Below are 21,733 nucleotides of genomic sequence, written 5' to 3' on the forward strand. Positions count from 1 at the left end.
AGGCAAGAACACTGGAGTGGGTTGCCATTTCCTTCTCCAGTGCATGAAAGTGAAAAGTGAAAATGAAGTCACTCAGTCGTGTCCGACTCTTAGCAACCCCATGGACTGCAGCCTACCAGGCTCCTCCTCCCATGGGATTTTCCAGGCAAGAATCCTGGAGTGGGGTGCCACTCTTGATCTTACCTGGGAGTTATTAGTGATATGCTTTCATAGGACCTTTCTAACAGCTGAGTCTGAGTGTAGACAGAAAATGTAAATTCCTTGCCAGTTTCTAGCTGGATGGAAAGTTTGAGGATTCAGTAAAAGTGAACAAAGTGACTATAAAACAATGGAATTTTCATAATTTATACCATAAGATTCAACCTCCACCCTTGAGCTTAACATGTGTGCATGATAAGTATCATAGGAACAATCTAATTGATCATAATATCTTCTTACTGTTTTAGATATTTACATTGGAATTTAGATACCTACAATGTATTGCTGCTCTTTTAACAAGATACAGCTTCAATTAAATAAGCATTTATTTACCACCTAGCTCTCTGGTGGGCACTGTTGAGAACATAAAGGATTAAAGGGACTATGCAATAGTCCATATCCTTAGATTCACAGAAGTCTAGGGACACGTGTCTTGTGTACTTGAAAGAACTGGAATAGAACCCTGTCCCTTTCTCATCTGCCTGGGATTGTGGAATTCCAGTGCTTAGCTAAGTGCTGGTGTTACATTCTTCTGAGCATCAGAGAGTGAATACTTGAACTATAAGCTCTCTCTCAACACTCAGGAGTATCTTCAGTGAATTTCAGTTGGGCTTTAAAGCATTGACTACATGAAAATACACTTTCTACATAGGTATTTTTTTTTAAACATAATGTCCACTATTTCTTCTTTAGTTTGTTGTGTACTAAGCCCTGTGTGTGATGTTTTGCTTCCTCTAGGAGAAAAAAAAATCAGTATATTTTCTGTATTTTAAGAGAGAGAACTATATACATTGGCCCCCAGGAATTTCAGAAACCTCCAACTGCAATATCAACTCTCCTATCTCCTACAATCACCCTGATGTCTCTGTGAGACTTAATGGCCTATATACTTGTTTCATCATCCTTGTCAAATTCCTCCTTGTAAAATTCTAATCAACTTTCCTAACTCTATTTTTATTCATTCTTATCATTTCTTTGCAGGTTTTTCTGGTAGTTATCTCAAGATCTTAAGGAAAGATAGTAGTGTGTAAATAAATAAGCAAAAATAAAATGAGAAACTCATCATAGAAGTACCATTTGTTTCAGTGAATATATGGGGAAAAAATGAAAATAATTAGAGTGGTTTTTTGTTGTTTGTTTGTGTTTTAGGAAATAGAAAATCACCTTGACAAGGACACAGAGGGCTACGATGTGGTGCTTGATGCCATAGACACGATGCAGAGAGTGGCCTGGCACATCAATGACATGAAGCGGAAGCATGAACACGCCGTCCGCCTGCAGGTGAGGCCTCAGGGTGGCAGCGTCTGGTGAGGCCATGGGCCTATTGCTTGTTACCGTTTCCCAAATCAGATGTTAAGTCTGCTCAGTGTTGCAGGTCACCCAGGGTCTTCATCATAGATCTCGCGAAGAAAGATCAGGACAAAATAAAAAGATTAAGCCATCAATAATACTGATCATTGTTGAATGTAGTTCTTATGACTCAGGGAACTCAAACGGGGGCTCTGTGACAACCTCGAGGGGTGGTATGGAGTGGGAGGTGGGAGGGAGGCTCACGAGGGAGGGGACATATGTACACCTATGGCTAATTCATGTTGATGTATGGCAGAAACCAATATAATATTGCAAAGTTGGTATCCTTCAATTAAAAATAAGTAAATCTCTGGGTCAGGAAGATCCCCTGGAGAATGGAATGGCAACCCACTCCAGTATTCTTGCCTGGAGAATTCCATGGACAGTGGAGCCTGACAGGCTACAGTCCGTGTGGTCACAAAGAGTCAGACGTGACTGGGTGTGCAAACTGTGTAAAAGGGTTTTAAGCCTCTGTTCCTCTGTCACTAGTTCACACAAAGTCATGAGATGGTGAACATGTGGTGATGGGGCAGGGGACTCAGGAAGGAGGACCAAGTCCAGAACCAGGTCCTCAGCAGCTTTCCTGGGGAGGGGAATGTCACCGCGGCATTTTAGACCCCTCACTTTTAAAATAAGACACGTTTGCGAATGTCCCTTCAGTGGTCACCGTATTTAGCTCTAAATTCCTGGGAACTTTGGATGGATGCTAAGTCAGTGACCATGCCCGAGGCACCTTAGAAGATGCGCTATTTAAAAACTGAAGATTGTGTGTGCTCAGAGACTAGGCCAAGGCTCTTGGTTGTCCCCGGAGTAAAAGAAAAGCCCAGTGTGACCCCATGCTATGCAGAGCGCCTGCATTCAGCTTGGGAGGGGAGAAAACCATGTCCTTTGGCCCATACATTCGGGTTTCATCTACATGCAGCCAGAGGGTAGTAACTGACTGTCAAAAATCAAAGGAAAAGGACATTCTAATCTTCCAGGCCATATCTGCTTTGTGTAAGCAATAATAAAGGTTTTAATGCTTCATCATTGAAGTGTTCTGTGGACACAATGTCAGACATAATGTCAGCTAGATATTCAGAAATGGCTCAGTGACTGTTTTTTCATAGCTTAGGAGTCTATCTGGCAGTCTGAAGACTCCACTACATCAGTCTCTGGCTCTGAATCACCTCCATTTGTACCTTCAACTTGGAGAAGGAAATGGCCACCCACTCCAGTGTTCTTGCCTGGAGAATCCCAGGGACGGGGGAGCCTGGTGGGCTGCAGTTTATGGGGTCGCACAGAGTCGGACACGACTGAAGTGACTTAGCAGCAGCAGTACCTTCAACTTAAGAATTTTCGAGTGGTTTTGTGGGCTGCTTAATTCAGTGCTGTTTTTGAATATTTTCATTTTTCCAAAATAATAAAATCCATTTTCTTTAAAAAGTTAATATGGACATACAATATATCTCAAAGAAACTTCAAAGGCAGGTTATCCATTTTTATTTATCAAGTTCCATTAAAAATGCAATGGGGGACTTCCCTGGTGGTCCAGTGGTTAAGAATCTGCCTCCCAATGCAGGGAACGTGAGTTCGATCCCTGACCAGGGAACTAAGAACCCGCACGCTAAGGGGCAACTAAGCCCACACACAGAGACTACTGAACCTGTGAGTCACAACTAAGATCCGATACAGCCAAAAAACAAAAACAAAAAACACACTGGTGAAGAAATGTTCATTTCCTTCCCCCCAATGAATGGGATTAATGTCAGAAATTTTCTGAGAAGATGTATCTTGTGTAATCTTCTACCAGTTTTGATTATGGGTTACTTGTATGTGGTGTGACTTCAATTTCTGGAAGAAGGTTTTTAGGTCAGTAGCTCTGAAGGTTTTTGTCCAAAAGATAAGGGATGAGCATATCTTGGGAACATGGTGAGAAGGTCACACACTGGCAGCCTCTGTTCCTGGCTTTTGAAAGACAACTTCACTGCCTTAGTAGAGGGATTGTTGCAAGAGGGGAAGAAGTAATTAGCAACTTGTCAAATAACACCTTGGTTAAGTTCTATTAACCCTAAGAGACAGCAGCCCTAAATGTAGATTTATGTCGTGGACATCAGACACCACTCAGGACCCTGAGACCCTGCCGCAGGTATTTGGACCCCATTCCTAAGGCTCGGTAGGCTTTCCAGGTGGCACTAGTGGTAAAGAACCCACCTCCCAAAGCCCGAAACAAGAGGCGCTTTCGACCTCTGGGTCGGGAAGATCCTTGGAGGAAGGCATGGCAACCCACTACAGTATTCTTGCCTGGAGAATCCTATGGACAGAGGAACCTGGCAGGCTACCATCCATAGGGTTGTAGAGAGTCGGACTCAATTGAAGGAGCTCAGCACGCATGCACCCATCAAAGCTCAACAAACAGGCCCCTGTGTCCTCCCCACCTTGCCCTCCCACCTCCTGTTTAATCACAGGGAATGTTCACTCTTTCAGGAGATACAGAGTTTGCTCACCAACTGGAAGGGGCCAGACCTGACCAGCTACGGGGAGCTAGTGCTCGAAGGGACCTTCCGCCTCCAGCGGGCCAAGAATGAGCGGACGCTCTTCCTCTTTGACAAGCTGCTGCTCATCACCAAGAAGAGAGACGACACGTTTACATACAAAGCCCACATCCTGGTAGGTCTGAGTGGGTGTCCTGGGTGGGGACTGGGGGTGCTGGTTCCGCTCCCTTTTGAGCCTGCCTGGCCCTCTCTGCTTGCCCCTCCAGTGTGGCAACCTCATGCTGGTGGAAGTGATCCCAAAGGAGCCCCTCAGCTTCAGCGTCTTCCACTACAAGAACCCCAAGCTGCAGCACACGGTTCAGGTACCAGCGTCCCCCTGCCTCCCTGTGAGGCTCACCCTCGGGCATGATGAGCGTCATGTGCCTGACGGCCTTTCCACGGCTTTCTGGCCACCCTGCGTGTGTCCCGTCTGGTCAGAGGTCCTAGGAGTGTCCATGTCTTGTGAGAGGTAGGGTTGCGTGACTGTCCACCTCTCCTCCTGGTAGGCGAAGTCGCAGCAAGACAAGCGCCTGTGGGTTCTGCACCTGAAGAGGCTGATCCTGGAGAATCATGCGGCAAAGATTCCAGCTAAGGTAAGACCATGAGGGCAACGAACAATAAAATGGAAAGGAATTCAGGTCTCAGGAAGACAGCTTGATGGGAATGTGCACTTTCAAAATGAAGACTATTGAAAAAGAAGCTACATAAGGGAACAACTGTACCAGCCATTCATACTGAAAAGATTCATATGCAGAGAGACTCTGCAGAGAGTTTTTGGTTCATTAATGCCGTTGTTGTTTGAAAGAAGAAAAATAAGGGAAAGATTGTAAAAAAATTTTCTAGAGCACTAGTAGAAAATAAGGGAATTATGAGAATTATTCAATACTGTGCTAAGCACCTAGGGTAAATAAAGCTGGCTTAGGTTCTGTGGAAAGCAAGATGCAGACTTGGCCGCGAAGGAATCTGCAGATAAGGGAGCTAGTCATATAAATGATGAACTGTTTGCTAAATATGATGAATTAGTAGAGAGATAAACCAAGTATTGTGGATGAGTAAAGTATTCAAGTTTATGGTCGAGTGAGGAGAGGAAAGAAAATGCCTTTTACCTCAGTCTTGGCAGATGAGGAATATTTTTATTAAATGGGGAAAAGAACAAGGGAAACCAAGCTGAGAGAACAGCAGAAACGAAAAACAAAGAGGTGTGAAAAGGGGCCCCGTGTTAAACAGCACACAGACTGTGCTTGAATGGAAGTCCTCAGATTGAATGTTCGAGTTCTCAGGAGATGGAGTAGGGGGTAAGATTAGAAAAGTGGAAAGCAGTCAGCTGACCTTTGAAGGCTTTGAACACACACACACTGAGGAACCTGGATTATTGTAGGGGGAAGCTCCTGAAGCTTTTGGAGGGAGGGGTCTGTGCTGTGGTCTGTGCTGTGTTCTGAGAGTGTCACTTTGGGGGCAGTGTGATGGATAAGCTGGTAGAGCATCACTGGCAGCAGGAAAAGAATTGGCAAGTCTCCATGGTGGGCTGGAAAGGAGAAGAGGGGCACTGCCAGGTAGCAGAAGAGGAGGAGGAGAGGCAGTGTAGGAGAGGAGAGGCAGTGTAGGACAGGAGAGGGAGAAATAAGTCAAGGACGAGTCAGGTGTTGGGCCAAGAGGCTGGTGTCGTAAGTTCCAAGACAGGCTGCCAGGGAGAGGAACCGGTTGGATGGGCCCGAGAGGGAGGCGTGGTGGCCCATCTGCAGGGGCAGTTCAGCTGCAGGAGAGACGCAGGTCTCTCCACCCTGGAAGTCACCAAAGCCCCGAGATTTGATAGGAGGGCCCACGCAAATGCATAACGGGAAGACAGACCCTTTAGAATCCAACATCTAAGTGCTCGGCAAGGGGCGGAGGATTTGGAGAAGAACCAAAGAAAGAGTGGCCAAATGAGGCAGTAAGAAAACCGAAGGAGAAAGTGTGGTAACAAAGGAAGGAAAGAACCTCCCTGAGAAAGAGTGGAGTAACCGTCTCAAAGGCCGCAGAGATGACAACAGATTCAAACAGAAAAGCAGATATTAGGTTTGGCAACTAAGACATAAGGGGGGGGAGAGAGCAGTGGGTTGAAGATAAATAAGGAACAGACTGGGTGTGGCCTTTTTTTTAAAGCGAAGTTCAGAAGGGACAAACAGTGGTAGTCTGAGGAGAGGTAAGAGCAAAGGAGGACACTTTGCCCTCGTGAAGAATGTCATGGGCATGTAAGCTGAGGGGATGAGGAAAGGAAGCAGGAGACAGGAAAGATAAGAGGTGGGGCACTCCTTGGAATGTGACTCTGGGGGGATGGAAGGATAGGGACATTCTTAATCCAAAGTTTGTGGTGGGGGTGTGTACTGTAAATATAGTCTAATAAAAACATTAGATTGTGAATATAATAATGGGAACTCAAAACTTACTATTTACTGAAAAAAATATGTAAGAACTGCTAATGCACACCTCCATATATAAAAAATGGCTTTTTCAAGCTTTTAAAAGCTAGAACTAATTCCGTTGGTCTTAGGAAGCAAAAATTGGTGCAACTCTATATAAAATTAACAAATCCATTCACCTTCTCTATACTAATTACACTTTTTATATTAACTTTACCAGTAGGTGTAGGGGTTAGTCTTGTCAAGAGTCAGAAACATCTTCTCTGAGCTGGGGGAAGAAGAAAAATAAAGAGAGGATAAACTTTGAGGTGGACTTGAGAGAGCTTAAAGGGTTTGCCTTCACTAAAGTTGCTGGTAATAGCATCTGCTGGGTGAGTGGAAGCAAAGATGGGTCTAGGTGTCCAAGGGCAAGTGGAGAGATTCCGAGCACGTGCTAAAGAACACAGACTAGGGACTCCCCTGCTGGCCCAGGGGCTAAGACTCTGTGCTCCCAATGCTGGGGGCCTGGGTTTGATCCCTGGTCAAGGAACTAGATCCCACATGCCGAAATTAAGAGTTCCCATGCCACAACTAAAGATCTTGGATTCAGCAGTGGAGATCAGAGATACCATGTCCCGTAGCTAAGACCTAGTGCAGCCAAATCAATCAATAAATAAATATTTTTTTAAAAAACCACAGGCTAGAGAGTCAGTGGGGATGACTACAGCCATCTGTGAAAGGAATCCTGGACCCCACTGAAGCTGACCACCACGAACCAATATGATGACTCAGCAACTTCGAAACTAGTGTGAAGAACCCTGGCACACATGGGTTGCCCAAGGCTGGAAACCAGCAGAGCAGTGAGGGGAAAGGTTAACAGAGAAGGCAGAGTGCTAACCAGTATCCAACCTGCAGTGATTGAGCATAATTCCCAGGCTGAGTGGAGCATGAAACCAACCAGGAAAACAGGTGCATGAAGGATGAGTCAGAGAACTGGTTCAGCAAGAGTCTGGGTGGAGAGATGGAAATACAGAGATCTGTCATTGAAGGAGGGACTTCTGGAGTCCTACCTGCAAGGGAGGGCACTTCTGGATGATGATAGGCTCTGGGGGCGGCTGTGATTATGCGTTGCTTGCTGTTCTGGAGTGAAGGGAAAGGTTAGATGTCCTAAAGGATATGAATATCCACGCGTCTGGGGAAGGGGTCTATGCTGGGGCAGGGAGGAGGCAAGTAGAGCAGTAAATGGGACGATGCTCATGAGGGTAGAACTGGGTGGGAAATGACGCAATCTGAGATTTCTGAGAAAGAAAGTCTGTTTGCTCCTTGCATACTTTTTGAAAAGTCTTTGAGACTTGTCCTCAGGGGCTGTCAGCAGCGCTTCTGTGCCCAGGAAATGAATGTGCATGGGTGTGGGCTTTGACTGAGGTGTGAGTCTCAGCTCATCAGGGCGTTCCAAGGGGTCAGGTAACTCACGCAGAGAGGTGAATGCATTGTCTTCATACTTAATCATTTGTTTGCTGGCCTCGTCTCTTGGAATGCCCTTCTGAGCAATGGCATGTGCCATTCATAAGCCCCACCTGTTGTTCACCTGTCCCTGCGAAAATCAAAACTGCCAAAGGGGTTCTGAAAGGCAGTTATTGGCCATTACAAAATGGAGCTAGCTTACAGAACTTCCTCTTTCTCCCACACTAGGGAGTGTGTATTCCAAGCAGTTTTCCCTTTATATTTTATAAGGGTTAATAGAGTCATGGTAGAATTGTACTTTTTTGTCCCTGACCCTTTTAGGATGTAAACAATCTATTTTTTCAGCTACAAATGCTTGAGCACCATATGGTGTGCTGAGTACTTTATATGCTTATTTCTTCCTTTTAGCAAAATGCCTTCTGCTTAAGGTCTTGTTCTCCCCATTCTAGAGAAATAAAAACAGAGGCTCAGAGATGGAACATAAACTGCCCTAGTTTATGCAATTAGGATTAGTTTATGCAATCTGGACTGAGTCCAGATTCAAACCTAGTTCTGCCTGGCCCCAAAGATGGTCTTAACTACATTGTTCCCGGGTAAAATGAAAGCAGTCTTATTTACTATGTTATATCCACTATAAGGTTATGACAATTTTCTATCTTATTTAAGCAGAATTATTACTAATTTGAATTTTTCACTTTTCTCAAGCCTATTTCTTAAATTATTTTCTTAAAGCTTTCAAAAGATATTTACTCTTATTAAATAAAATGCATAATGGGAAAAATATCCAAAAATGTATCATTGTTCTACTAACAAAACCTCCTTCTGGTCCTTTAATTCTGTGATGGTCCTTGACTGACCCCTAGTGGAAAATGTGGGAATAGCACTTTTTGCTATTAAATGTCAAAGCAAGAAAAAAAAATACTGAGTTCTTAAACTCAAGCTTATAAATATCAAGAAACTTCCTGGAAGTTAGCCATATGATCCATCTATATATGTGGCATATACACTAACTTTTGTCCAGATTAATTGGGAATAAGGTGAAGGTATAAACTGTTGGATTTTCTATATACACATGGTTCTGCAAATGCCCTTCACAGAAATTGCGCTAACATTTGTGTCTAAAATTAACTTGACTAGTAACCTCAAACTCTAAATGTATGGTAAAAATATCAGTGTTATAAAAAAGGATAAACATTTGTTTTCTCAAAATTAAGGTGACTGCATCAAGGTTTTTTTTTTTTTTTTTTTGGCCACTTAGCCTAGACATTTTTACTGTGATGTCACATACTGCGACAAAGTAAAATTATTCTGTAAGTTATTCTTAGCATAATATTTGTAGGCTCAGTCACACTACCTTGAAAAATGAAAATGACATTCAAGATGCAAGAAAGCCTACCTTATTTTTTTCTTCTTTGAATCCTCAGGCAAAATAATTCATGTTAAGGCCATTAACTTCTCTTTTTATAGTTCCCTAAACATTGATAACATATGATAACAATCATAACCAAAAGAAGCCTCAAAGCAATAAACTTCAGAAGCTCAGGGTTGAGGTGGGGAGAAGGATGTATGTAGAGGAAGCCAGAGTCAAGGTTATCAGGGTCAGTCCCCTGCGGGAGTAGATGGTAACTAGCTGGGTTAAATGGCTGTCATTTGCTACCAGTAGCAAGTATGAAAGGTGGGTCCTATCCGACCATCTTTAGGTTGAGGGAACTTATGCAGAAATGTGAGAGCACTTGCCTAGTTAAGAGCTAGAGTTGGATCACGGACCGTGTCCTCCAGGGCTCCTCTCCCACACTGCAGCTCTTTCTCCCCCTCAGGATATTCCAGGGCACACAAAAGAGATGGTGGTGCAGGCATGCTGCAGGGAGCTGGGAGAGTCAGCTGATAAGTGCATCATATTTGGAGGGAGGAAAACATAGGAACCGTCCAGCAAGTATTTTGCATTCAGCCCAAAAGAATTACCATGCCCCCGTGATATGAGGAGGGCTGATGGTGTAGGCTCTGTACCTTGAAATTTTGATTGCATAGACTGAGATTGGATTCAATAGACCAGGGTTGCATAGAAGGAATCTAGACTGTATGATAAGCTGCTCAGCCAAGGTACAGATCCTTTGGTGAAAGTGTCTTTCTCTCTTTCCCTCTGCTTTTCCCTTCCTCCTCCTCCCTCTGTCTTCTCCCCCCTACCCCCACCTTCCCTCCTTTCTTCCTTCCCTTTTTTCTTGCCTGGTGGAGGCTGTAAGCTTAGCCCCGGGGCACCAAAGGGACAGCATCTACCACCCACACGAGGATGCTCAACTGTTTGCATCCCTTGAACTCTGTATTAGTGCCTAAAAGAAAGGAGTTTTAGTTTTATAAAAACTTTTCAAAAACCACTCATCCCAGTGGGGTAAAACCTGTCTTGGGATTGGTAGTTTAAACAAGGAACAAACAAAGCAGGTCTTTGTAATCATAACTACATCTTCTTTCTTTCAGGCCAAGCAAGCAATACTTGAAATGGACGCCATTCGTAAGTTCTGTTTTCTTACACAATTTGAAATCTCATTGTCCACTTGTATCTATCACATTTTCTATCTTCAGGTTTACAGATGTCAGTTGTCAATTATGAGATGTCAAAACCCAACTGGAAAAAAGTAGCAGCTCTCTATTCACTGTTGTAACAGAGCCAGTTGGACAGTATATTCTCTTTTTAACCCATTGGCTTCTTTCTCCATTGATTTCTCCTGGTTCATCTGTGAGCCGGCCAATGGCTCATCATCACATCTCCACATCAACTCACAGCAAGCTATGCTTCCAGGATCACCTCTTACCCCACCTCCATCACCACCAAAACAATGAAGGTCTCACAATGCATTTCCCACATCAGCCCCATGAGCAAAAAATATATTGATTATCTGTAAGAATCACACTAACTCGATAGGTGTTGGTTCCTGATACAGCTCACATTTCAAGTTACAACTGCCCCACACACGTGACTATGTCTTACACTTCTCGTAGCAGGCAGAGAAAAAATACAAGTGAGATCTTTCCAATAAAATAAGACCTGTTCAAAGCACTTACCACATCCTTGTTACTGCCCAGGTTAAACAGACTTTAAAAAGAAGCAATAGCTTCAAAGACTTACAGCTAAGTCTGACAGAAACTTTTACTGAACACTTCCTACTTTTGAGCAATCTTTACCCAAGTACAAACACTAATTCATTTAAACAACACCCTCTCTTCCTCCTAGCCTGCTGGTTGTTAATCTCCAGCAGGAAAAGAAAAGAAACGTTACTGAAATAAAGAAATGAGCACCAGCACTGAGATTCCCCCTTGCATGCCCACTGGACCCCACCAGGAAATGATGCAAGATGACCCCATCAGAGAGCTAGGCTGGGGCTCACTGGCCTGTGTTCTCTGAAGCCACTTATTTTATTCAGTAAAAATCTCTTTGAGATTCTTTTTTTTTTTTTTTTGGAGGTATAGTTGATTGGTGGCTTAGACAGTTAAGAATCTGCCTGCAGTGTGGGAGACCCAGGTTTGATCCCTGGCTCGGGAAGATCCCCTGGAGAAGGGAATGGCAACCCACTCCAGTATCCTTGCCTGGAGAATCCCATGGACAGAGGAGCTTGGCAGGCTACAGTCCATGGAGTCGCAAAAAGTCAGACACAGCTGAGCAACTAACACACTTCCATAGTTGAATTTCAGTATATCATTCCCAGGTATACAACAGTGATTCACAGTTTTAAAGGATTTTACTTTATTTGTAGTTATAAAATATTATCTGTATTCCCTGTGCTATATAATGTATTTGTATAGCTGATTTATTTTATCAATATGTATATAATACAAATGGACACTCTGTAGAGAAGGTGAGGTCATGGATGGGTGTGTGAGAATGAGGAGGAAAGATGGAGACATATGAGGACCCAGAGGGGTCAGCTGTTCAGTCCCAGTCTCTGTGGTGCCATGGGTTAGTGAGTTCAGCTGTTAATTGAAAAGTTGGTGGTTCGAGCCCATCCAGGAACGCTGTGTTTGGGCTTCCTAGGTGGTGGTAGTGGTAAAAAAAAAAAAACAAAACAAAAAAACCACCTACCAATGCAGGAGATAAGAGACACAGGTTTGACCCCTGGCTCAGGAAGATCCCCTGGAGAAAGGAATGGCAACCCACGCCAGTATTCTTGCCTGGAGAATCCCATGGATGGAGGAGCCTGGCAGGCTACAGTCCATAGGGTCACAGAGTCAGACAGGACTGAAGTGACTTAGCACGCACAGCTGTTCAACACGAGCGGCTACATTTGACGACATTGTTTGTTTTTTGCCAGGCTCTGGGTTAGCTCTTCGACACCAACAAGGACGCTGTGTATGGCACGGGGAGCTCTGCTCAGTGTCGTGTGGCAGCCTGGATGGGAACGGGCTGGGGGGAGGGACACGTGTGTGTAGGCGAGCAGCTGTGCTGTCCACCTGAAACTATAGCATTGTTAGCCAGTTATACTCCAATATAAAAAAATTCAAAATAAATTACAGATAAATTATACAGATAGTAATTACACATTCTTTTTTTAAAAAAAATATGAGGCTTGAGATCTGAGTATAACTAACAAAGAAGAAATAAATAACACAGAAAAATAATAAAGATTCTCTGAGCACACAGAATGCTGGCAAGCCTCTAACTGGCGTCCTGTGCCTCTCTTCCAGGCCAGGTATATCCACAGCATCCCAGCCGGGGAGAATTACCCTGACTTTGGTCTCAGCTGGCTGTGAACAGGATAGGCCAGTGCACTGGACCAAATGACCTCATTTGGATACCTTTGACTCTGACATTGAAGTCTATGTGGTCTTTATAATCCTCAGACCTTTCTCACACTTCAGACAGACCTAAAGATGCTTAACCTCAATTTGAAGAATACCTGTCTACAGCTATGTCCTAAAATTATTTATCCTCAAGCTTCAGGGTGCAGATGGTCACTGAATATGCTGCAATGCTTTAGACTTAGACCAGATTTTCTTAATCCAAAGTCTGTGTACCCCTTAGATGAAATGAAATGAAAATTCCTTTTCTGAGAAGAGAACTTAAACCATTTAAAGCGTGTCTAGAAAAACGTGGAGGGCAGCTTCCATGGGGTCAGGAAGGGCTTGGCACCCTCCACCACCATGCCAGGCAGAAATGCCTCTTGAAATTGCTCCCCAGATGGAATTCTCCAGGCAGCTGTACCTTGACAGGGTCTCTGATGTGACCCTTTGCTGCAGTTTCTCAGGGGCCTTGTTTTTTTTTATTCTAATGGAATTGTCTGACCTCTGTGGGTCTCAGAGTTGCTGGTGAATCTGAATGGGTGCCAGACGTTACCACACCTTACACTTTTGAACTAACTTTTTAGGAAGGGGAAAGCCAAAGGTTGTAGCTCTTTCTGCCGGAGAGTGAAAAAAGTAATAGTTAGAATACAAGTGAGTGCCTCGGGTTGTGGGAGGGTGGAAGTGAGGAATGTGGTTTACCTTGCTAACACATTCCTGCGGGTCCCGCAGTAACCACAAAGCCTTGAGATGCATGTTCAACCCCGGTTATGGAAGGAGGAATTCTACCATGTCTGATGAAAAAAAATCCACAGATACCCAGGACGAGTCCTACCTGTTTTCTGAAAAGTCACGGAACAGAGCATTCTTCTTTTTTTTTTTTTTTTGACGTATTTATTTTAATTGGAGGCTAATTACTTTACAGTATTGTGGTGGGTTTTGCCATATATCGAACTGGATCAGCATGGAACACTGCATTCTTATAGACATCTGTGGTTCTTTTACAGATTACCCAGGCTTCTGTTACAGTCCCGAGGGAGAGACTTGTGGCTCTCGAAATGGCTCTGCTCCATATCGGCTGAGAAGGAAATCTGGTAAATAAAATATAATCAGATATAATCAAAATTAAATAATTTGGGGGCACTAGTAATGAAAGTCCCTTTCAGTTAGACAAAAGGTATTTTCTTTCTGGTTTTTGAACACATCACGAGTTTGATTATCTTTGAGGCTCTCAAGCTTTGGTTCTAAAAGTCTTTCTACTTAACTCTCAATTTTTCAGTTACTATAAAACATGTCAATTAACTAAGTTCACTTTGTATAGTATTTTACCATTGGCATGCAGGTGTTTAAATCCTACTTGCACTGGTGAAAAATTATATCCTGTAAATGACATATACCAAAGCTACTTCAAATCTAAAATTTTAATACACATCTGCTAAACTAGACTTCTTGTGGTATCCCCTTAGCCCTCAGATTTTTCTTTATTTAAGCCAGCATTTACTAAGTTCCTGATTTCCTACACTGTGCTAAGAAAATGTAAAAATAATGCCCATGATTTCTGCTTGCAAGGAGTTTGTAGCCTAGTGGGAGAGTCAAAGAAGGTTGAACAAATAGCAGTTCATACAATGGAGTTTGTAGAAGTTGAATGGAAGTTTTGAAAAGCGGGGGAGACAGAGAGCTGAGCCCTCTAGGAACGACAGAAGACCACACAGAGCAGAGGACCAGGACCCCAGGTAGAATCTGCAGAGCCTGATGGTATGGGGACAACACATTGCAAAGGCCCTGAGACTTCAGCCGGCACACCTTGGATCAGACAGCAATTGCCACTTGTTTGGCCCTGCCTGCAAGGTAGGCTGGAGGTGCAGGTGAGCAAGGTAAATGGAAGGAGATGTGACTAGAGTTGCAAATCAGGGCCTGATTATGAAAGGCCAAGTAGGTCAGGCAGAACTTGCAAGTTCAAGCTTGCAAGAACTTGATCTTGCAAGAATGGAAGGATGTTAAGCAATGAGATGTTTTCCTTTTAAAAAGAGAATTCTGTCTCGAGGTGGAAAATGAAGTAGGCAGGGACACTGGGCAGGAGGCTGTTCCTCTAGTCTGTGTGAGAGATGCTAAAGGTTTGGAATAAAATAGGGGTAACTGGGGTGGAACATCAATAGGATCCTGCAAGATTGTGATGGATAAAAATGGGAAAAACTTAAAATCATGTCCTGGTCACTAAGTAGGGAAGATAATGTGAATGACAAACAAGATAAGAAATACAGATGGAGGAGCAGCTGTGGGGGAGACTGGTGAGCTGAGACTGGGATATGCTGAGTTTGCTGGTTCTGTGGTCATGCTGGGGACATGTCAGATGGACAGTTGGCCTGTGAGGTCTGAGGCTTGGCATAGGGCTCTGCCAGAAGGAGACTGAACATAATCCTCTTATCAGTTCAGTTCAGTCTCTCAGTTGCGTCCGACTCTTTGCAACCCCATGAACTGCAGCACGCCAGGCCTCCCTGTCCATCACCAACTCTCAGAGTTCGCTCAAACTCACGTCCATCGAGTCGGTGATGCCATCCAGCCATCTCATCCTTTGTCCCTTCTCCTCCTCCTCCCAATCCCTCCTGGCATCAGAGTCTTTTCCAATGAGTCAAATCTTCGCATGAGGTGCCCAAAGTACTGGAGTTTCAGCTTTAGCGTCATTCCTTCCAAAGAACACCCAGGACTGATCTCCTTTAGAATGGACTGGTTGGATCTCCTTGCAGTCCCGGGGACTCTCAAGAGTCTTCTCCAACACCACAGTTCAAAAGCATCAATTCTTCGGCACTCAGCTTTCTTTACAGTCCAACTCTCACATCCATACATGACCACTGGAAAAACCATAGCCTTGACTACACGGACCTTTGTTGGCAAAGTAATGTCTCTGCTTTTCAATATGCTATCTAGGTTGGTCATAACTTTCCTTCCAAGGAGTAAGCGTCTTTTAATTTCATGGCTGCAGTCACCATCTGCAGTGATTTTGGAGCCCAGAAAAATAAAGTCTGACATTGTTTCCACTGTTTCCCCATCTATTTCCCATGAAGTGATGGGACCAGATGCCATGATTTTCGTTTTCTGAATGTTGAGCTTTAGGCCAACTTTTTCACTCTCCTCTTTCACTTTTATCAAGAGGCTCTTAGTTCCTCTTCACTTTCTGCCATAAGGGTGGTACCATATGCATATCTGAGGTGATTGATATTTCTCCCGGCAATCTTGATTCCAGCTTGTGCTTCTTCCAGCCCAGCGTTTCTCATGATGTACTCTGCATAGAAGTTAAATAAGCAGGGTGACAATATACAGCCTTGACATACTCCTTTTCCTATTTGGAACCAGTCTGTTGTTCCATGTCCAGTTCTAACTGTTGCTTCCTGACCTGCATACAAGTTTCTCAAGGGGCAGGTCAGGTGGTCTGGTATTCCCATCTCTTTCAGAATTTTCCACAGTTTGTTGTGATCCACACAGTCAAAGGCTTTGGCATAGTCAATAAAGCAGAAGTAGATGTTTTTCTTGAACTCTCTTGCTTTTTCCATGATCCACCAGATGTTGGCAATTTGATCTCTGGTTCCTCTGCCTTTTCTAAAACCAGCTTGAACATCTGAAAGTTCACACTTCACGTATTGCTGAAGCCTGGCTTGGAGAATTTTGAGCATTACTTTACTAGCATGTGAGATGAGTGCAATTGTGCGGTAGTTTGAGCATTCTTTGGCATTGCCTTTCTTTGGGATTGGAATGAAAACTGACCTTTTCCAGTCCTGTGGCCACTGCTGAGTTTTCCAAATTTGCTGGCATATTGAGTGCAGCACTTTCACAGCATCATCTTTTAGGATTTGAAATAGCTCAGCTGGAATTCCATCACCTCCACTAGCTTTGTTCGTAGTGATGCTTTCTAAGGCCCACTTGACTTCACATTCCAGGATGTCTGGCTCTAGGTCAGTGATCACACCATCGTGATTATCTTGGTCGTGAAGATCTTTTTGGTACGGTTCTTCTGTGTATTCTTGCCACCTCTTCTTAATATCTTCTGCTTCTGTTGGGTCCATACCATTTCTGTCCTTTATTGTGCCCATCTTTGCATGAAATGTTCCCTTGGTATCTCTAATTTTCTTGAAGAGATCTCTAGTCTTTCCCATTCTGTTGTTTTCCTCTTTCTTTGCATTGATTGCTGAGGAAGGCTTTCTTATCTCTTCTTGCTATTCTTTGGAACTCTGCATTCAGATGCTTATATCTTTCCTTCTCTCCTTTGCTTTTCACTTCTCTTCTTTTCACAGCTATTTGTAAGGCCTCCCCAGACAGCCATTTTGCTTTTTTGCATTTCTTTTCCATGGGGATGGTCTTGATCCCTGTCTCCTGTACAATGTCATGAACCTCCATCCATAGTTCATCAGGCACTCTATCAGATCTAGGCCCTTAAATCTATTTCTCACTTCCACTATATAATCATAAGGGATTTGATTTAGGTCATACCTGAATGGTCTAGTGGTTTTCCCTACTTTCTTCAATTTCAGTCTGAATTTGGCAATAAGGAGTTCATGATCTGAGCCACAGTCAGCTCCCGGTCTTGTTTTTGCTGATTGTATAGAGCTTCTCCATCTTTGGCTGCAAAGAATGTAATCAATCTGATTTTGGTGTTGACCATCTGGTGATGTCCATGTGTAGAGTCTTCTCTTGTGTTGTTGGAAGAGGGTGGTACTTAAAGCTGAGAACATTGTGCTACTATGGGTTGGGTTGGTTTTCTGTTAGGTGACTCCAGATTGCATAGCTTAGTGTTCATCCTACAGTTTTGATAGAGTGAATGTCTTGCCAAGTATCTCTAAGCAATCAGGATATAGGTGAATTTGGGTGGCAGAGGATGAGATGGGTAGCTAGCATCTCTGACTCAATGGACATGAATTTGAGCTAACTCCGGGAGATAGCAGAGGACAGAGGAACCTGGTGTGCTGCAGTCTGTGGGGTCACAAAGAGTTGGATACGACTTAGTGACTGAACAATAATAATTACTTATAAAGAAAAAAATCTTGATTTGGTTTGACAAATGATGCTGGCCTCATTTTTCCTCCCAGAACCTTCCTCAAGATCACATAAAGTTTTGAAGACCAGCGGTAAGTCCTAGATCACTTTTTTTTTCATTCCTGTTGATATCCACAAAGTCACACAATATACAGAAAAATCAACACAAGATCAATTACAGATTAGCAGGTTTGATTAATGTCTGTAAGTAATACTGTCCCATTATAAAATGTAAAGCTGAATGACATAAAATGTTTGTAGTATAGATAACAGTGGACATAAAAAGATTAATGCTTGTGAATATTAATGTAAGAAATCCCATTAATAAAAAAGACAAAGGACTTGTATTCCAAAGGCAGATAATATAATCTGGCAGAAACACAAACTGCCAATAAAATTTACAAATGGTCACTCACATTAGTAATCAGAAAATCATACATATACATGAGATAAACAGAGGTGAGAGAGCTGTGGGCTTGGCCAAAAGAAGAGAAAAACAGGCACTCTGAAGCTATTGGTGTATAAATTTTTGCAGTGATTTTGGAGGAAAATTTGTTAATGCCCACTTAAATTTTAAATGTGCATTTTCCCTTGAACCAACAGTTTCATATTTTCCACTTGTATATGTTTCACAATGTACACTTCCTGTATAGACATACTCACCCAGGGTTCACACATTTATGAGTATTTGTGTTCTTTTTAACAGGATACCACGTAATAAATATATCCATCTAGTGAAAAATGATTTGAAAAGTTATAAATCCCAGAGCACTACATGGAATATTCTGCAGCTGTTAAAAAGAATGATGTACATATCTGTCCACTGACAGGCTTGTGCACATATATTTAGCAGGAAATGCAGTGTTGCATATTGTACCCTTATTATATAAACAGAAGACTGGGATGGGGGGCAGGGTGGGAACAGGACCTGGAAAGATGAACATCAAACTTTTTTGATTGGGGTTGCCTCTGTGGGGTAGAATTTGTGGACAGAGTTCAATCACTTTTTACTTTACATGCTTCTGTAATTAACATATAAAGATGAGACACAGATTATCAGGGTATCATAAGGATATCTATGAGGATGTGGCTAGTAAGTCTCACCCCACAATTCCTCTTGCACCGTCCTTAGCACAGAGCCAAGGTGACCCTTTTGATCAATGCTATAGCTTTCTGTTACAACCGATAAAATGTTTCAAAATTAACAAATATAATCTTATGTTTAAATGATTTTCATGTGTATTTTTTTCAGGTTATATATATTTTGAGGGAAAGCTTTTGAAACTTAATATGAATTAGTCCATTGCTCTCTCAGGGATTAAGGAAGGTACTTAACACTCAGATGTATGTCAAGTTGTTATAGTACAGGATATGTAACTTGGGTAACTGAGTGGTATTTTCTGAAAATTAGGTCAAAAGAGCCTTGAAACTGGGTTTCACTGGGTTTCAGTGATTAACAATAAGTTTAAAAGTTCTATAAAATCAGTGGTTAGATATGTATGAGATACATTTTTAATCCTCAGACTTTAAAATGTTTTAAATCTTTTGTTTTTCAGAAACAGCACAAGACATTCAAAAGGTAAGTGTTATTACATTCCTTATTTTGAAATGTTTACTTTAGGCAGCCTTTATACCTAATTTCTCCTTAAAAATCTAACCTCCAGTTTATCTTCCAAGTGTTAACAATTACATGTTGAAGTAGATTTAAGTTAGGCCTCTTCCTTCTAAACCCTTGCCCCACCTCCCCACCCCCAGCTTCATCTCTCAGAACCAAGGCGATGATTTCTTCATCCTTCTGCCCCACCTCTCTGCTCAGAAGCTGTAAAGATACCTTAGGATGTAACACCAGCACAGGCTGTGGTCCACTCCATGTTGCCCTGTGCCTGTGTGCATTTTAGACCAAGGGTCTTGCATCCCGAGTATTTGCTCCTTTTTCAAAGCATCAGCCTTTAATCACAAAGATCCCCTTCTAAGAATGCAGTCCTGCTGCTGGTATGAGAGGTGTGATCATATGTGGTATAATAAAACTTCACTATATCAAGTTTTGATTGTTCTTCCTCCAATGAAAGGTTAGAAGAAGGGGGAATAAAAATGGTATGTTTTATTGGAAGATGTATATTCACATTTATTACCTACGAACAATAAATACTGTATCCTGACCAGAGGGAACCATGTCCGAAATGCCTACGGATAGATTGGCTTAACTAACAATTCTTAGAGAACCGATCTTGGCTTCTTGCTTTCTGTTTTGTAACGATGTGGCTGTGAAAATCTCCCCCACGACTCCGCCTGCCCCACTCCTTGGCACAGGGCCAGAGTGACCGTGTTAATAAATGATGGATCTTTCAGTCAGGATGTCTAAACATCTAAAAATCGATAGTCTTATGTTTAAATGATTTGCTTAAAATTGGGGCAGGTGGATTTTTTTCAGGTAGTGCATATTTCTGTTTGGAAACTTTTGCAAGTTTATTAACATGAATTGAATCACTGTCCTGAAATATGACATAAGAGATTTTGATTGTTTTTTTAATGCACTTTGTTTTCATAAGCAAACAGCAGAAGGTGGCTGTGCGAGGCAGCCAAACTATGATCACAGAGCAAGCCTGGCTTAGTACCAGGGAGGGGAATCGCTCTATTAGTCCTAGAGATACAATCTCAGGAGCTTCTTGGAAACTTTTCATGATAATGATCAAACCAAGTCTCTATATGGAGACTAACTAAACCTTATGAAACCTGAAGACAAGAAAGAAAGAAAGCACCAATATGCTTTTTTCCTAGTGGTAAAATTCCATCTCCTAACAAAAATGAATGTATATTAAATGCAGAAAAAGACTCAAGAGATAAAGAGATTAACCTTTCTCCCAGAATATACACAGAATGTCCATTCCAAAGCTGTGTCGGTATGTGTGTGTGTGTGTTTGTGTGTGTGTGTGTGTGTGTGTGTGTGTGTGTAGAGAAGGAAAGAGATTTAGCTCACATGTAAACTGAGGATGTCCAAGCTGGCTTTAGAAAAGGCAGAGGAACCAGAGATCAAATTGCCAACATCTGGTGGGTCATGGAAAAAGCAAGAGAGTTCCAGAAAAACATCTACTTCTGCTTTATTGACTATGCCAAAGCCTTTGACTGTGTGGATCACAATAAACTGTGGAAAATTCTGAAAGAGATGGGAATACCAGACCACCTGACCTGCCTCTTGAGAAATCTGTATGCAGGTCAGGAAGCAACAGTTAGAACTGGACATGGAACAACAGACTGGTTCCAAATAGGAAAAGGAGTATGTCAAGGCTGTATATTGTCACCCTGCTTATTTAACTTCTATGCAGAGTACATCATGAGAAACGCTGGGCTGGAAGAACAACAAGCTGGAATCAAAATTGCCGGGAGAAATATCAATCACCTCAGATATGCATATGGTACCACCCTTATGGCAGAAAGTGAAGAGGAACTAAGAGCCTCTTGATGAAAGTGAAAGTGGAGAGTGAAAAAGTTGGCTTAAAGCTCAACATTCAGAAAACAAAGATCATGCCATCCGGTCCCATCACTTCATGGGAAATAGATGGGGAAACAGTGGAAACAGTGTCAGACTTTATTTTTCTGGGCTCCAAAATCACTGCAGATGGTGACTGCAGCCATGAAATTAAAAGATGCTTACTCCTTGGAAGGAAAGTTATGACCAACCTAGATAGCATATTGAAAAGCAGAGACATGACAAAGGTTCGTCTAGTCAAGGCTATGATTTTTCCTGTGGTCATGTATGGATGTGAGAGTTGGACTGTGAAGAAGGCTGAGTGCCAAAGAATTGCTGCTTTTGAACTGTGGTATTGGAGAAGACTCTTGAGAGTCCCTTGGACTGCAAGGAGATCCAACCAGTCCATCCTGAAGGAGATCAGCCCTGGGATTTCTTTGGAAGGAATGATGCTAAAGCTGAAACTCCAGTACTTTGGCCACCTCATGCAAAGAGTTGACTCATTGGAAAAGACTCTGATGCTGGGAGGGATTGGGGGCAGGAGGAGAAGGGGATGACAGAGGATAAGATGG

General features: G+C 42.7%; 1 protein-coding gene across 5 annotated transcripts in view; it reads left to right on the plus strand.

Annotated features, from left to right (window-relative positions):
* PLEKHG1 (pleckstrin homology and RhoGEF domain containing G1) overlaps positions 1–21,733 on the plus strand; it is a 249,265-nt gene that overhangs the window by 209,735 nt on the left and 17,797 nt on the right. For all 5 annotated transcript variants that reach the window (XM_061428306.1, XM_061428304.1, XM_061428307.1 and 2 more), the window contains 8 exons: positions 1,348–1,479; positions 4,015–4,197; positions 4,289–4,384; positions 4,568–4,654; positions 10,376–10,409; positions 13,678–13,764; positions 17,749–17,787; positions 19,252–19,274. In XM_061428306.1, the coding sequence (XP_061284290.1) occupies positions 1,348–1,479; positions 4,015–4,197; positions 4,289–4,384; positions 4,568–4,654; positions 10,376–10,409; positions 13,678–13,764; positions 17,749–17,787; positions 19,252–19,274 (681 nt within the window). The remainder of the gene's footprint in view (positions 1–1,347; positions 1,480–4,014; positions 4,198–4,288; positions 4,385–4,567; positions 4,655–10,375; positions 10,410–13,677; positions 13,765–17,748; positions 17,788–19,251; positions 19,275–21,733) is intronic.

Source organism: Bos javanicus, chromosome 9 (assembly GCF_032452875.1).
Source record: "Bos javanicus breed banteng chromosome 9, ARS-OSU_banteng_1.0, whole genome shotgun sequence".
Lineage (NCBI taxonomy): Eukaryota > Metazoa > Chordata > Mammalia > Artiodactyla > Bovidae > Bos > Bos javanicus.